At 39.3% G+C, this 16,151-nt stretch overlaps 1 protein-coding gene across 1 annotated transcript; it reads left to right on the forward strand.

The window, feature by feature from the left end:
* The first annotated feature begins 326 nt into the window (after positions 1–326).
* nadsyn1 (NAD synthetase 1) lies at positions 327–13,978 on the forward strand. The gene is made up of 21 exons (XM_034680697.1): positions 327–641; positions 1,309–1,369; positions 1,599–1,715; positions 2,737–2,790; positions 2,938–3,027; positions 3,557–3,608; positions 3,705–3,793; positions 3,891–4,008; positions 4,328–4,459; positions 5,272–5,343; positions 8,094–8,218; positions 8,303–8,351; positions 8,565–8,667; positions 9,016–9,184; positions 9,565–9,700; positions 10,254–10,360; positions 11,469–11,600; positions 11,680–11,749; positions 12,048–12,176; positions 12,524–12,700; positions 12,851–13,978. Exons 1-21 carry the CDS (start codon positions 557–559, stop codon positions 12,878–12,880), a joined length of 2,097 nt encoding a protein of 698 aa, XP_034536588.1. The 5' UTR covers positions 327–556; the 3' UTR covers positions 12,881–13,978.
* The last annotated feature ends 2,173 nt before the right edge of the window (positions 13,979–16,151 follow it).

Genomic DNA, 16,151 nt, shown 5'->3' on the forward strand with positions numbered 1-16,151 from the left:
ATTTATCCGGGGAGGGAAATTCGGCCATTACAAGGCTCTTATAAACAGTATGTAAGAAAGTCAAAATATTAATAGAAGAAGGGATAGAATAAGATATAAATATGAATAAAATAAAATAAGATCAAATAAATTTGAATACAATAAGATAATAATAAAGTATATACAGAAGTGCAGAATATTTAGACTTATTATTTAGTAATTCGTTTTCATGTTTATTATGTAGAATGTAACGTGAAAGCTGTAAATACACCAGCTGTAAATACACCAGCTGTAATTACACCGGTACAGTAGGTGGCGGTATGCACCATTACAGTCTGGTTTGTGATCCGCCCTTAGAATCAGAGAAGAAGCAGCAGATACTTTCCTTACTGACGAGTAGGAGGAGCGTACTTCACGAGAGTTCTCTACTCACCAAAGTTGCCCACCTAAAGCCTAATTACCAACATTGTATCTGCAGTGTGTCTGTGACATAGACTGTCTGTGACCTCCTCACACTCTCACTGTCAGTCTGCAGTTTGTTGAAGTCTCACAGTCATTGCACCAAACTGCAGAGAACATGGGACGGAAGGTGACTCTTGCTACCTGCTCGTTGAATCAGTGGGCTTTGGACTTTGAAGGAAACTCAGAGAGAATACTTCAAAGTAAGTCTCACACTTACACGTCAGATGTCACATGCTGCTTTGGTCTGTACCAAGATATAATGTGTCAGTGTTCAGTGTATGATAGTAATATTGCCACCATGATATTGATCAACTATGAAAATGAGTTTGTGTTGCATTTAAAGGTCCCTTCCTATCGAGTGATAAACATACTTCGTTTTATACTTCTCTATAAGCATACTGTGAAATAACAATGTAAAATAACTAAAGTGCAAATAAGTGCATTGTAGCATCAGTTTGATTTAAAACAGGAGGTAAGTAAAGGAAATAAAACATCTTTCTAACAACTCATCGACTAATGTGGCAGTGTGTGACAGTAAACAGTGTGTCCTTTAAATAGTTTTTAACTATTACTAAACTGTTTACTAAACTCTCATACAAAATATGATGGACATCATGAGGCATAGTGGCCCTTTTGGAAACCAAACTAAACAAACAAACAAACAAACAAACAAACAAACAAACTGTAAAATCCTCTAAATAAAAGTCAGAAGAGAATAGAAAGAATCCAACATAACCAATGAAAAGAATAAGGATTAGATTTTGTATTAAGTCGAAGTTTGTTGAAATGCATGAACAAATCACAGTGAAGACCAACAGAAGTTTCTCAGTGATAATATTACTTCCTCGTTTGCTTCTTTTTCTGCAGGTATTGAGATCGCCAAGGCTCGAGGAGCCAAATACAGACTGGGCCCAGAGCTGGAGATATGGTATGACAGGTTGCCAAGACACTTTCATAGGTGGCACACTTTCAAAGGCATTTTCCAATATTCAATTAACTCAGCTATCTCAAACCGTCCAGGTCTAAATAACTTTTTTACAAACTTGTGGACAGCAAATTAATTACATCGAGTGGTTTGCAGCTCAGAGGTTTTATAACCACAGATGGAAAGTTCAACTTTCCTGTCCTCAGCTGACTTCTCTCTGTCATTTTTACAGCGGATACGGCTGTGCAGACCACTTCTATGAGTCAGACACGTTGCTTCACAGCTTTCAGGTCCTCAAGAAGCTTCTGGAGTCTCCGATCACCCAGGACATTATCTGTGACGTGGGGATGTGGGTAACACCTTTGAACTGCTAGACCGGCCAAAAGGGGTATTCAGTCTGTCAGTCGGCCTGTCAGTCGGCCTGTCAGTCGGCCTGTCAGTCGGCCTATCAGTCGGCCTGTCTGTCGGCCTGTCTGTCGGCCTGTCTGTCAGCCTGTCTGTCAGCCCTGCTTCAAAAGCAACATAGACATTGAATTCATTTTAACGGTTTCAGATTCACATGCACATATGTTGCTAAATATTTTCTCTATTTAATAGTTGAATCAGTTGATGTACAGTATCAGTCAGTATTCCTGGATCAGATTTTTTTAAAGAGGAGTTTTTGGGAGGTAATAGAACAGACTGAAATCTGCTGTGAAGCCTCTTCTTGAGCTACACAAGCAAATGAGAGCATCAGCAACAAGAGGGATGATCTTTAATGTCTGAAACTGTACACACAGAAAGTTACAATGTTACAATGTTACAATGTCATTTAGCAGACACTTTTATCCAAAGCGACGTACATATGAGAACAAGAACAACACAAGCAAAGATCTAGACAAGAGGAAACAAGATCAGTATGAGTAACAAAGTGCTTCAAGGCAATTTGGGTGCAGGTACTGACAAGCAGTGTAAAGGCAGTGCACAAAAATAAGTAAGGATTTTTTTTTTTTTTTTTTCCCGAAATAAGAAACATCTACAATGAAGCAACCAACCAATTTAAGACCTTCCATTATCATCATCAACAATTAACATCACCACAATAATGACCAAAGTACCAAGTGCTGGGTCCCTCAAGAGCTGAACACAGATTCCCAGAGTAGAGCAGGACAGTGCGAGTCAATCGTAGCTGGAAGACATGATCTGCCACTGGGGACAACAGTGGAGAGTTCCTCAAAGGAGCTTCAAATGAATGGATACTCTTACCATTAGCTGGCCCAATATCTAGAGAGTGACTGATGTCAAGAGTGAGGACAGGTTTGTTTTGTCTTGTGTAGCTTTAATCTGTGTCTGGTGTCTCATTAGAGAGTTTTGGATTCTGTTCTCTTCAGGCCCATCATGCATCAAAATGTGCGCTACAACTGTCGGGTGCTGTTTCTCAACAGGTACTTCATCTCACTGGTCCGTTCCTAAGAATTATGTTTTTCTGATTGTATGCATTCTAACAACTCTGTAACATGCTCTGTCCCTGCAGATGGAAATAGCCTGTTTATATTGTTTTTCATGCATCAATAATTTCCTCTATCCTGCAGAAAGATCCTGCTGATCAGACCTAAGATGATCATGGCCAACCGTGGGAACTACAGAGAGCTGCGCTGGTTCTCTCCGTGGAATCAGTCAAGGTAAGTTATCACTCTGACTCTAGCAGACTATGACCACTGATATGCTCCTACCAGGTCACTCTCTGTCTTTATGTGAATCATCAATTATATTAGGAACATCAAGGACATGTTGACTTCTTGTATCTTACATTTTGTGCCCCAAATATTTTGACCCTAGAGGCATAGGTTGTTCGATACATCAAAACCTTACTTTTAGGCTGTGGTTCCTCTTCCTCTCTAAGGTTTGGTGTAACACCTGTGTTATTGCAATCATGTTATCCATTTACCTCTACCTGTTATAAAGAGAGATCATATTATTTATTAAAACAATCTAAAGTAGTAATGGTACAGTTCTAGGTGACAGAAAGGTGTCTTTTTTTCACTGTTGTCTAAGCTTTGCCAACCCTTCCTCATAGTCTATGTCTTTGTTTATATATTTCCACAAACTCAAGGAACGTTTCTACCAGATTAAACATGCTGATGTGTTTTGATTTTGTTTACCTCTTTAAGCAACATGTTGGCTTGTGTTTTTGGCTTTTGTCTCCCCCAGGAAAGTGGAGGAGTATTTCCTTCCCTCAATGATCCGGGAGGTAACAGGGCAGGTAAAAAGCTGCACAGTTGTCTTCTGACAGTGCTGTATCTTTTCTTCACTCTGACTTCAGATTTTTTGAATCCTTCTTTGCTCTTCTGTTCATCAGGATACAGTCCCTTTTGGTGACTGTGTTTTATCCACAAGGGACACCTGCATCGGCACTGAGTTATGCGAAGAGCTCTGGAATCCTAGAAGGTAAAAATAATGATAAGAAGGATTTTACTTTTTTCTTCTGTGGGCTGTCTTGAAAAAAATCAAACTTGTGGTATCTCATTGTTTGTCTTTTCATCAGTCCTCATATTCAGATGAGTCTGGATGGGGTTGAAATCATAACCAATTCTTCTGCAAGCCATCACGAGCTCCGCAAGGCTGACCAGAGAGTTAACCTGATCAAGTTGGCCACAACAAAGGTATCCTCTAACCAAGAGTCCCAGACATATTAAAAAATTACATCTTGAATATTGCTTTTAGAAACTAACCATTGAACAAACACATTTGTGAAATCACTTTTGGCATGAGTACAAGCACATAAATGAAACCCTTGATCTTAGTTTATTTGTCAACCGTCAGTGCTCACACAGACTGAGCACAGCAGAGACCACCAGAGGGCAGCATTGTACCTCATATGTAGGACAGGTTGCAGCTTTATTCTCCAAAGTTTTATTGTGTTTTTGTTAGTTATGTTCAAAGGTTTCAGCAAATGCATTCAGTGTTTTATTGTTGTTGCAGTGTGGAGGAATCTACCTGTATGCCAATCACAGGGGCTGCGATGGAGACCGAGTCTATTACGACGGCTGTGCCTTGGTGGCCATCAATGGAGACGTGGTGGCACAGGGAGCACAGTTCTCCCTCACTGATGTGGTAAGTATGGAACCATGGAAAGATCTGGTCCCAGCTCAAAAAGTAAAGAAGCCACCAGCAGTTAAAAGTAATAACCATAGTTCCTTTACATTATGAAAAAGTAGTAAGATAAAAGTAATGTCTGGGTTTTAATAGGTAGACAAAGAAGAGAGTCAAGAGATGTTTGTGTTTACAAATGATTGGGACTTATTTTGTTTTCTTTTTAAATCTGATATTTCAAAATATCTGGGATAACAGACTTTCTGTTTTCTATTACTGCACTTATTGTTGTTTCCATCAATACAGTTCATAAACAGTGCTGCAATGGTAGTTAAATGATCAAGCTTTAAGTACTCACTCTTGATTCTAATTTATAAAAGTGACCAAATGTACAATTTATTAAACATTGGAACAAAGGAGTCTGGACTGCACAGCTACGACATGTACAAACAAATGTTTAAAGCCTTACAGCATGGAGAAACACAATTAATGGTGTTACGTAAATGTTAAAATTTTGATTCTAACATGGTTTATTTACATAACAAACATGCAGATACTTGTGCTATGATGTCAAATATGGTCTGAAATACTGACCTATAACTCTGGAAAAGCATGGAATTCTGAAAATGTACTTGCCTTGTTTAAGTGAGGGATAAGTCAGTGTTATAAGTGTGCACAAAAAGAGGACAATTGTGTGCAGTGCTGTGGTTTCTTATGTGTGCTGGTGTATTGGTCAAGTGTAGCAGTGCAGCTCAGATAAACACTCCTCAGTAAAAAGAAAGTGTAAAAATAAATCGGATTTCTCCATGTGTGTGTGTGTGTGTCTGCTGTAGGAGGTGATCACAGCCACTCTTGACCTGGAGGATGTGCAGAGCTACAGAGGAGAATTTTGCCAACCGAACCTGGTGAGAGAATACTTTCCTCCCTTCTTTGTAAAGTCACACGTTTCTTTAATCATGGCTTCTTGCTGTTTCTATTGCTCTTACATATTGTCGTCTTTCATTACCTCTGAAGTTGACAATGACCATAAAGATATATATTCTATTATATTCTAAGTCCAATAACAACGTCTGTGTATCAGATCAACATTTTCTTCAAAATGTACCTCATCTTAGCATGCCACCTTCCTGAACTAAGATGATGAACACAGAAAGCAATACTGCTGTTACTCAGCACATAGATATTAGTATGTGCTCAAAGTGTAAGCACAAACAGTCTCACACAGCCCCCTTTGTGGCTGTAGAGTTTTGGCCTCTTCAAATCTTGCTCGCTCCACTTTATTAGTCAGTGTTCACTGAAATCTAGCATTTAGAACTGCTGCTATAATTGCATTTTGTTGAACAAACTCTAGGTTACACAATGATTCAGAAGAGTGGTTAAACAAACAAAATGCTGCATGTTTGAGAAGTTAACCTTTATCTTTTATGTAGATACAATCATAAATATTTGAAGTTGTTGTATTGACTCAATCTATTTATTTGTTTATTCCAGTGTAGTTAGTTGTATTTGCTAATTATCCTTGCTGTTATATAATATGTAATGTTTGTCGTCGTTCAGAGTTGACTGTACATTCTGCAGGACTTAATTGGCCCTGGGTGCAAATGGCAGGCCTGACACGTGTGTGTCGCATGTTAGAGCTAATGAGAAAGGAGGCAGCTCAGGGGTCATGCTGTCATGATTAGGAGTCTCCCACAGACCCGTGAGACACCTTGCTTGTCCTGCAGCAGAAACCTCTAAGTCCTGATTTCAGAATACTGTTAGAAAAGTAGAATAATGTCACATCTGTGCCATGAAAGTTCAAGTATGAAGTCATACTGTGAGGGGAAATTAGGCCGTGTATCCATTTATGAAGTGTGGTGTTTCAGTCAGTAATCTCTACCACTGCATCATCATTTCACTTAGAGGTTGGAACTTCAGGCTTGTTTCTGCCTTCACTTGTATTAAAAACATACAACAAAATGTCAGTGTAGCCCAGTTTGCAGAGCAGATGACACTTATGAAGAGGCTTTTTGCAGAGGATGCAGTCTGATCTCATCTTAACCAACCATGAGCAGAGCACTTTGCAGAATTTAACAGGTGGGTTACAGCAGCAAGGACAAACTTCCTTTGACAGGCAGAAAGCTTGAGAAGAACCAGACTCATGTTAGACACACATCTGTTGAGACCGTGTTGGGGATGGAGAGAGGGATAGCAGGAAATTAATTAATGAATTCATTCGTTTTCTGTTATTTTGAGCTGGAGTTATTTAAGCTGGAGTATGCAGCCAAAAAATGTGACCCAGTAAGCCTGAGGCTGCAGCTTTTCATGTGCAATGCATCGTGGTAGATCGATCGATCGATCGATCAATCAATAAATCAATCAATCAATCAAACAATCAACCAATCAATCAATCAATCAATCAATCAATCAATCAATCAATCAATCAATCAATCAATCAATCAATCAATCAATCAGACTTTATTTGTTAAGCGCTTTTCATACAATGACATTGTAACACAAAGACAAACCCACAATCATAAGGTTACGAACACAATATATGCAACAATAACAATAAAAACAATACAAATAAAATAAATTAATAAAAAATAAAAAAGAAGTTGCTGAACAAACTGAGGAAAATGTTCATGATTTCTTAATGAGGAAACACTGGAGGTAAAATAAGAGGTTAAAACTCAACACAGGAAATTAAAATCACCAAAATAAAATTAATTTCTAAGTTTATAAAACACTAAAATATTAAACCATTAAAAAAAATGAAGATGCTATACTTAAAAAATAAAATAAAATAAAATATAGTAGTACATAGTACATAAATAAATAAAATAGAATACAAGTGACTCAAATTTGAACTAGATAATAAATAGATATATAAATGAAAAAATGAATGTAGGCAATGCCGACTTGGCTCCAACCCTAACTCCATTGAAACATAAAATATTTAAGCTGCAATCACTTCAATGGTAAATGGCTTGTGTAGTATTTATTTAGCACTTTCTGTAGCCTTTTGACCACTCAAAGCTTTTACATCATATGTCACATTCATACACTGATGACAGAGGCTGCTCTGTAAAGAGCCCATCAGTATTAACTAATTCCATCCACACACCTTCGGCACAGCCACCTGCAGTCATTTATTTTACTCAGTAACACCTACAGAGAGCTTTTCAGCCTCCCTGAGAAAATTGTTTTGGTTTCATCTTTTTCTGTTTCAGTTAACCGCATTAACTATCATGGTGCTCTGTCTGACAGGTGTAAATGTGCACTACCTTGTTAACATGTTCACTGTTTCAATTTATGTAAGGTATATGTTGTGTGTACCACCTCCTCAGCTCTCTATAAACACATGTGTGATGAACGCAACAGATGATGCAGTTCTGAGATTATTAAAAGAAAATATGGGGAAGCATTTAAGTCTGTGAAATAATCACTCTGTTGTTGCTGCAGACTGGTTTTGTCAGTAGAGGGCTGTATGTTGCAATAACAAGGCAGATGAATCAAATGTGTTTCAAAACAAAGAGAGCAAGCTAATGATTAGTTTGATAAGAAAAATATCCAGCCCTTGTCTTCTCTCAAACAATTGTTGCTGAATAAAACAGAACTCAAAGAAGAGCGTGTGCCACTCACTGTCACTCTCACTCATGCTTCTCTGCTGCAGGAGATTGAACACAAACTTTGCCACAGGGTCAAAGTTGACTTCTCTCTGTCCACTGCTGACGATATCTACCTCCCTACCCACCAACCAATAACATGGTGCTTTCATACACCAGAGGAAGAAATTAGGTATGAATACATTTCACTGGATACTAACTGTCATTGAAATCCATATTATCATTATTAGAGGTAGTTAACACCTGTTGTGTCCAGTTTAGGGCCAGCCTGCTGGCTGTGGGACTACCTGAGGAGAAGTGGACAGGTGAGGAAGAACAGACTAGAAGTGGCCGCAGACTCTTTGTCAGTATCAGCAAGTTCAGTCGTCTTTGTTTGGACTGTCTTCTAAAGGCAGTTTCATTAAAAGATGAGACATGATCAGGAGAAAGCGTACCTGTTTCTGATTCTCCTGGAACATGAATGTTGTGATACCTCATGTTCATCTTGGTGTTTCTGATAGTTCTGGTTTGTGTCCCAGGCTGGTTTTCTGTTGCCTCTGAGTGGAGGAGTCGACAGCTCCTCTGCTGCCTGTATCATTCACTCCATGTGTGTGCTAATCTGCCAGGCTGTAGAGGATGGCAGTGAGTATGATTTACTCAGCCAAGTATTGTGTGTATTATTAGCCAGCTTAATTCTCTTCCTTTCTCTTCCTTCAAGCTCCAAATACAAAACTATCACAAGTCCTTTATTTAGCTGCACAGATCTTTTCAAAGTAGAGATAACTCTATAAAGTATGTTTATAACTTTACAGTGTAAGAGCATGAGTTGATATACACTTTGTGACCTAGTGAAGACCTAACCTCAGATCTTGGTTGCATTTCCTCACTCTCAAGTCTCCTCATTCCAACACAAACAAAATTCCCAAAGTTAACTTTTCTCATCTGCTCTCTGTTCTCTTACTTTGATCTCTCGCTCTCTCCATCTCGCAGACATGCAGGTGCTGGAGGATGTACGCAGAGTTGTTTGGGATGACTCCTATTCCCCTCAGCATCCAAGAGAATTGTGTGGTCGCATCTTCACCACCTGCTACATGGCAAGTGAGAACTCCTCAGAGGACACCTGCAGCAGGGCCAAGGACCTGGCCAATCAGATTGGCAGGTAGACGTTACTCAACCTGAATGTCAGTTACTGTTTGTGGTCTTATTAACTGTTTCATTTAGCAAAGCAAAAAGAAAGGAGAAGAAAGAGACGGAAGAAAGAACTTTGGCACTAAATGAAATTATCACACGGCTCAGCTGTGTTAAATACTTGGTTGCTTCTCATTGCACTCTATAGCAATGGTCTGTTATATCTATAGAGCATTGCTGCCATGGCTGTGGCTCTAATCCCAGACTTTGGAGAACTAACTGAAGTAGGAGGAAACTGTAGAGGGGGTTAGAGACAGAAACGTAACTGTGGTCGAAGAATTCTACAAACTGATGGCTACGAAGTTAACACTTAATAGAGCATTGTTGTTTTTGTATTTGCTTGGTTTGCAGCACACACTTGAACATTAATATAGATATGGCAGTGAAAGGAATCCTGGGTATCTTCTCAATGGTCACTGGAAAGCTGCCTGAGTTTCGCGCTTATGGAGGAACCCACAGAGAGAACCTGGCTCTGCAGAACATACAGGTCAGACACTCTCTCACTACAGGCTCTATCTATATCTTCGACACCCATCAGCACTATCACTATGCTCTTGTCAGGTGAGATGGCAGCATGCACAAATACACAGCTGCTCATGGCTCTATGTACCCCATGGGCTGTCAGGCTAATAAATCAAACTAGCTCATCTTTAGTTTTATTAGATGCAATTAAGTTTTACGAAGTATAATGTTATTTTATTTATATTTTTACAAAGTGAAATATGGTTTCAGTAGCTACAATATGGTTTTCTTAAGTGCAATAAGTTGTTTGACATTGCAGGACTTTTTACGTTGTCTCTTTGTTCGTCTGTTGTTCACCTTCTGGCACCCGTTCCAGACCCAGCACTAATCTTGTCGTATGTTCTAGCACAAAGACAATAAAGGCTTTCTATTCTATTCTATTTTATTAATACAGGTTTCATTTAAACTTGTCTTTTATTATTTATCTACTTTACAAAACTGAAACTATTTTGTTTTAGCTGTAGGGAACTACTTTCTTATGTGTGTGTGTGTGTGTGTGTGTGTGTGTGTGTTCCCAGGCTCGGGTCAGGATGGTCCTGGCCTACCTATTTGCCCAGCTGGGTCTTTGGGCCAGGGGGAGGCCAGGTGGACTGCTGGTGCTGGGCTCAACCAATGTAGATGAGAGGTAATACTGTAATGATTCTGTAATGACAAACTTAACAGTTGAAGTCAGTGATTTGAAGCTTCTATGAGACTGGATGCACTGTATGACTTTGGACTGTTAGAGCAAATATGTTAAAATCTTACTGACTGACAAACATTTTTGGGTTTGTTGCTGAATTTCAGTACAGAGCTTTGACATGACAGAATAAATCATGACGGGCACAACCCAGACCTTTATGAAAGTGATTTCTGTCATTAAAGGTAGAAAGAAATCCATGGAGAAATTCTAAGTGAGGTGCAGCAAGACAAATGCACTGAGTCAACTCTGAAAGAAATAATATCGTTTTTGAATTTTAAAGCATGACTGTTAACCCTCTACAGATGTGAACATCACATCACAACCTACCATTAAGAAATAAAGACACAAACTTTTTTTCTTTGGACATTTGACGTTGTTCTGACAGTAAGACCACACCCTCTGGAAGTCTGAACATGTATACGGAAATGATGATTCAGCAAAACAAATCTTGCTTTGTCATGTTCCAACTACCTACCCCTTTTGAGAGGACGTGATACAAAACATACGCAAAGGGTTACATGCACCACCAACTGCTCTGCTCAGCAAATTTCGCCTTTCTTCCTTATATTGAAATGAGCCATTATGCATTATTTTGGAGTGAAATATGCCCCTGTCAATGCAAACAAGCCTTATTGCAAAAATGAATCAGATAATATCCCAAACACAAGGGCACCTGCCAAGCCTGCTGCTGCTTGTCTTTCTCTTTGATTTGGTTTTAGAACCCCTCGCTACTTGATTCGAAATTGTGAGATATTCAGGGTCATAATGAGGGGAGACACAATCCTCTAAGTTTCTTTATACGCTGACAACCTGCTCCTCTATATTGCCAACCCAGTACAGTCCATACCTCACCTTTTAAGGCTTTTACAGAAGTGTTGGAGTTTCTCAGTCTATAAATTGAACCTAGATAAAAGCCTTCTTTTTACTGTAAATGTCATATTGTTCATATTGTTAAGAAAATTCTCATCCCAGAAATTGCTTCCCATGTCTTATCTGTCTAACTAATTCCCAATCTAACTCCTCTCCAGTTGTAATGTCTTCATCTGCTCAGTCTGACAGGGTATTTCACAAAGTATGACTGCTCCAGTGCTGACATCAACCCCATAGGAGGCGTCAGCAAGACGGACCTGAAGAGTTTCCTGCTGTACTGTGTGGAGCAGTTCCAGATCACTGCTCTGAGGGGGTACGGAATGAATATAATAAGTACATAATCAGACATGTATTGAAACAGAAATCCAAATGTGTGCGTGTTTGCTCTGCAGCATCCTAGCAGCTCCCCCCACAGCTGAGCTGGAGCCTCTGACTGATGGACAGGTGTCACAAACGGACGAGGTAGAACATGAAAATATAATATAATATAATATGATATAATAGATGAATGGTTCAGATTTTTTTCCCATATTAACTATTTTTACATGTTTGATCTGACAGCTTTAAATCTTGTTTAGTCATGGTAATATTTACAGTTTATTTCTGTGCCTCGTAAAGACCACTGCAATGGTTCATGAAGATGATACTGATTCTAAAATATAATTTAGTATGATCCGCAGCTAGGTCACTCTGTACATTGGATCATGGGTAGGTACTTACACCCTCCTGCTGTCTCTCACTTCCACACCTCCTTCTGCAGACAGACATGGGGATGACCTACTCTGAATTATCTGTGATTGGACGTCTGAGGAAGATTTCCAAGTGCGGCCCCTTCAGTATGTTCTGTAAACTCATTCACATGTGGAAGGATGCACTCTCTCCCACACAGGTCAGTTCACTCCATCACACTGTGGACATTTCTCTGAAAGTCTGGAGGAATAACGTGGTGCACATTTTTAGATCAATAAATTCCGCCACAGAAAGATGCAGAGCTGACATTTCTTGTACAGCCCTTTGTCGGCTGCAGTTGTTTTACATGTATTATTTGAATAAACTTTGACTTGACTTGACTTGGACTGCATGAATTAACCACTCCTCACATGTGTTGACAAGAGCAATATGGATGTCTAAGGTGTATTGACATGATATGTTGTATATAGGAATAAACTGTGTGTATTTAGGGGTTATCATGGAGTCTGATTTCTGAAAGCACCAGTGTACTTTCTTCTTCTTCAGGTGTCACAGAAGGTGAAGCACTTTTTCCGGATGTACTCAATGAATCGCCACAAGATGACCACAGTGACTCCGGCCTACCACGCCGAGAGCTACAGTCCTGATGACAACCGCTTTGACCTGCGACCTTTCCTCTACAACACACGCTGGACCTGGCAGTTCAGGAGCATTGATGACCAGGTAGCGAACAAAACATGAGCTGGACACTTCATTTTACTCTCTTCAGTGATTGACCACAAAGGGGTTAAAGCGAAAGAGATAGAAGAAGCTGTAGTGTTTTTATCTAAACATCTATCACCATCCTTATGAGCTTTTTTCCCTTTCACACAGGTGTCCAAGGTGGCAGTGAATGAGCACTAAGAGATCTACAGCATCCAGTGATCAAACAGATGAGATGATATTTGGGGATACTGTGTATACTTCAGACATGCCAAACATTTTATACATTTCTCTGGTACTGTACTGACCTTCTCTTCTACCTCAGTCATGTTGCCTTTGTGATAGCTGTTTGCTCACTGTTAGTGTAAAAGAGGCGATGGTGTACTAGATGCCACACTTGAGACCTCAGGGAGATTAACTGTTTGCTGGTGATTTTATCTGTAGGGTTGCAATCGTCACAGTTTGTCCGGTCAGAACATGGATGTTGTAGATGAAAAGATATTCGATGGTGACACACTCTATTTCGGTTTCCACTCCTTTTATTTCCTTAGACATTGATTTTTACTTATGATGGTGAACATGAAAGTGAAGGTGTGTGGTGAAGGTGTGTGGTGAAGGTGTGTGGTGGTTTCTGTCAAATGTTAAACACTAAATGTCACAAAAAACTAATGAAGACGTGACATCACCCACTGGCTTATTTTACTTGAAGCATTGGATTTGACATTTTGTCATCCCCATGGAGCTGCATTTTATGAAAAGTGTAAAAGCTAAGCTATAAGCTAACACTAGCTTGCTTATCAGAGTGCATACCTCATTTACTTGGGACTAAAAACAGGTTTTAAAAAATATATTTACAGCAGGAAATGAAAAGTCAGATCCCATAGCTTTGGTTTTAGTAAAGCTGAGGGCTGAAGACATCTGTCAGGTCGCTGTGTTTTTGACAAGTCAATCAAAAGGAATCCACTGAAGCATTGTCAGTTTTATTCTTAACAGGAAAATAATGTACAGATTGAACATCATGCTTTATTCAGAAGGACTTAAACTACAGATGGAGGCCATCAGGTTGTTAGGATAATGTTTACTGATTAAAGATGTGGGGTCATTTTCTCATGAACTCAGATTTACAAACAGACTTCTGGTTTCCAGTGGACTCATCTCCTCATGTTGGCACAAAGAAAGAAGCAGAACAAAATGATTCAGTCTTGACTTCACCTTTCAGAGCCAGATGCTGTGTACACGTCTTCCTATGTTTTCAGCTGACAATTAAACCAGGTAATATCAAACTGTTCTACTCATCCATACCTTGTAGCTGTGCATTATTTGACTGGCGTGTCCTCGTGGATTTCACATTACAATCTTCGCGCGATGAATATAAAAAACTCAACATGGACTCTGTTCTCTATCTTGACAAAAAGACTCAGATATAGAAAGAAAACCGTGATCTTAAGAATCTGGTTCCAGGTTGGAAATTGCTAATCTTGATAACCCCTCAGTGAGGATTAACGGTGTTCAATTACTACAACCATGACAGATTAGATCAAGACTGTGAGCTGTTTACTCTCACATCTGTGAGACTGAGGTAACATCAGTAGGCTCCTATAGCAGGCCTGTGTCATCTAATTTGTTGGTGAGAAATTTCATGTGAGGGGTTGTAAGAGGTGGACGGTTTGTCGGAAATGCACAGACATGTTAAACTGGGATTCAATGTTGTTTTGGTATATATGCCTTTCATAGGAAACCCTTGTTGTTAAATCAGCTTCAGAGCAGATTCATGTTTTATTACCTGTAGAGTCCAAGCCAAAGCTTTAAGCCACTGAGGTGCTGCACCTGGAATACCGATCTGGAGCGGAGTTACCGTGCTTGATGAATTTAAGTCCATGTCATATCTGCCGGTTGAACTCTCAGTCCGTTTATTTTCGTGATATCAGCTCCAAAGTGTCCACAACATGACATTTCACCGACGAACATACGCACATAACTCCTGCAGCACCATGCTGCTTCAGCGGTCAAAAACTGTTAACCTTCTGGGCAGAACACCTGACCACACAACAATGGTTCCTACCTTAAATAGACAATGACCCCGTACTACCTTAATTACGGACACAGGTCACACACACATTCATTCATGATCTGCCTTTACATTACCATTACAATGATAATTTCTTGCTGTCTATGGTGTGGTTATAAAGAATGAAACTCTTGGCCAAGCTCCTGTAGTGGCAAGATTATGATATACAAACAAAACAAAACATATTATAGAATAAAATTCATGAACATTTGCTTTAAATATACCAAACTTAGGAGATAAGTTACTTTTTGGCAAACTCAGTTTTCACTATGTTCTACTGTCAAAACAGTAAAGAGATGATTTTAAACCAACAATACTTGTTTCATGAATCATAACTCAGACACGGTGTGGGCAAAGTTATTACAACACATGAGTTACCTGCAGCTAGATGATATGTGTCATGTTTGAATACAGGAAAGCCAAGACAGGGGACATTACCTGAGTTTACTCAACAGGCTGTTCTCTGTTTGATGACAGGAAGCCCACTGAAGTGTTACCACAACTAGTGCTCACTTCAGGGGATACTCCCTCTGGTGGGTGGGCAGACAGACGGACAGACAAACAGACAAATTATGGTGGAAGCTGTAGGCCACCCCACTGCATATTTCCTTCAATTTGTGAACAACAACATTTACCTTTACTACTACTCGTAGTAATAGTGGTATTAACATGGTTTTTGAAACATCATATCAGCTTTATTGAACTTATTATTAAAATTACAACTTTGTAATGAAGTCCACTGACACCATTTTAGATGACAGTTTATTACTGTTTAAAAACCACAAATCAATCATACATGGACAGAGTAACATCGAAGGCATTGACTAATAATATTAACAATACATTTACTGTACAAAAAAATCAAAATAAGTTGAATAATAAAAGAAAAACACCAGCTGACACATGGTGCATGCAGAACGATGTATTAACAGTGATAGTGAGTTTAGGCCTATAGAGAACGAATGTATGTGATCTGATCCAGCACATTTCTCAGTATGATAAAGGTTATCGCATGTAAGCTTAAAATGATTCACTTAATCTGCAATGTCTCTACATTTGTAGAATATACTTTGATTTTGTTGTTGTGCTACAAAATCTAACAGTATAGTAGGCCTACAATAGTTGAGTTCAAATTGAAAAATTACAGATGGTGTTATTCTGCACTTTTTCGACAGTGTGTTGTCCCCCCATTTTTTGTAATCATCTGCACCAATCATTAATACTCAAGGTGCTTTAAAAATGGATGGAGAGTAAGTGAGCCTCTATGGTTCAGTCTAATCCGGAGTCCAGGGGCATCGTAGTTGGGGGAAAAGTGGGACTGACTACCTAGGGCCAAAGTGGGGAGGGGGCCCTTCATGGGCCTGAAATAAAATGTGTTTTCTACTACCTTTTCTTTTGTTTTGT

Source organism: Notolabrus celidotus, chromosome 3 (assembly GCF_009762535.1).
Source record: "Notolabrus celidotus isolate fNotCel1 chromosome 3, fNotCel1.pri, whole genome shotgun sequence".
Taxonomy (NCBI): domain Eukaryota; kingdom Metazoa; phylum Chordata; class Actinopteri; order Labriformes; family Labridae; genus Notolabrus; species Notolabrus celidotus.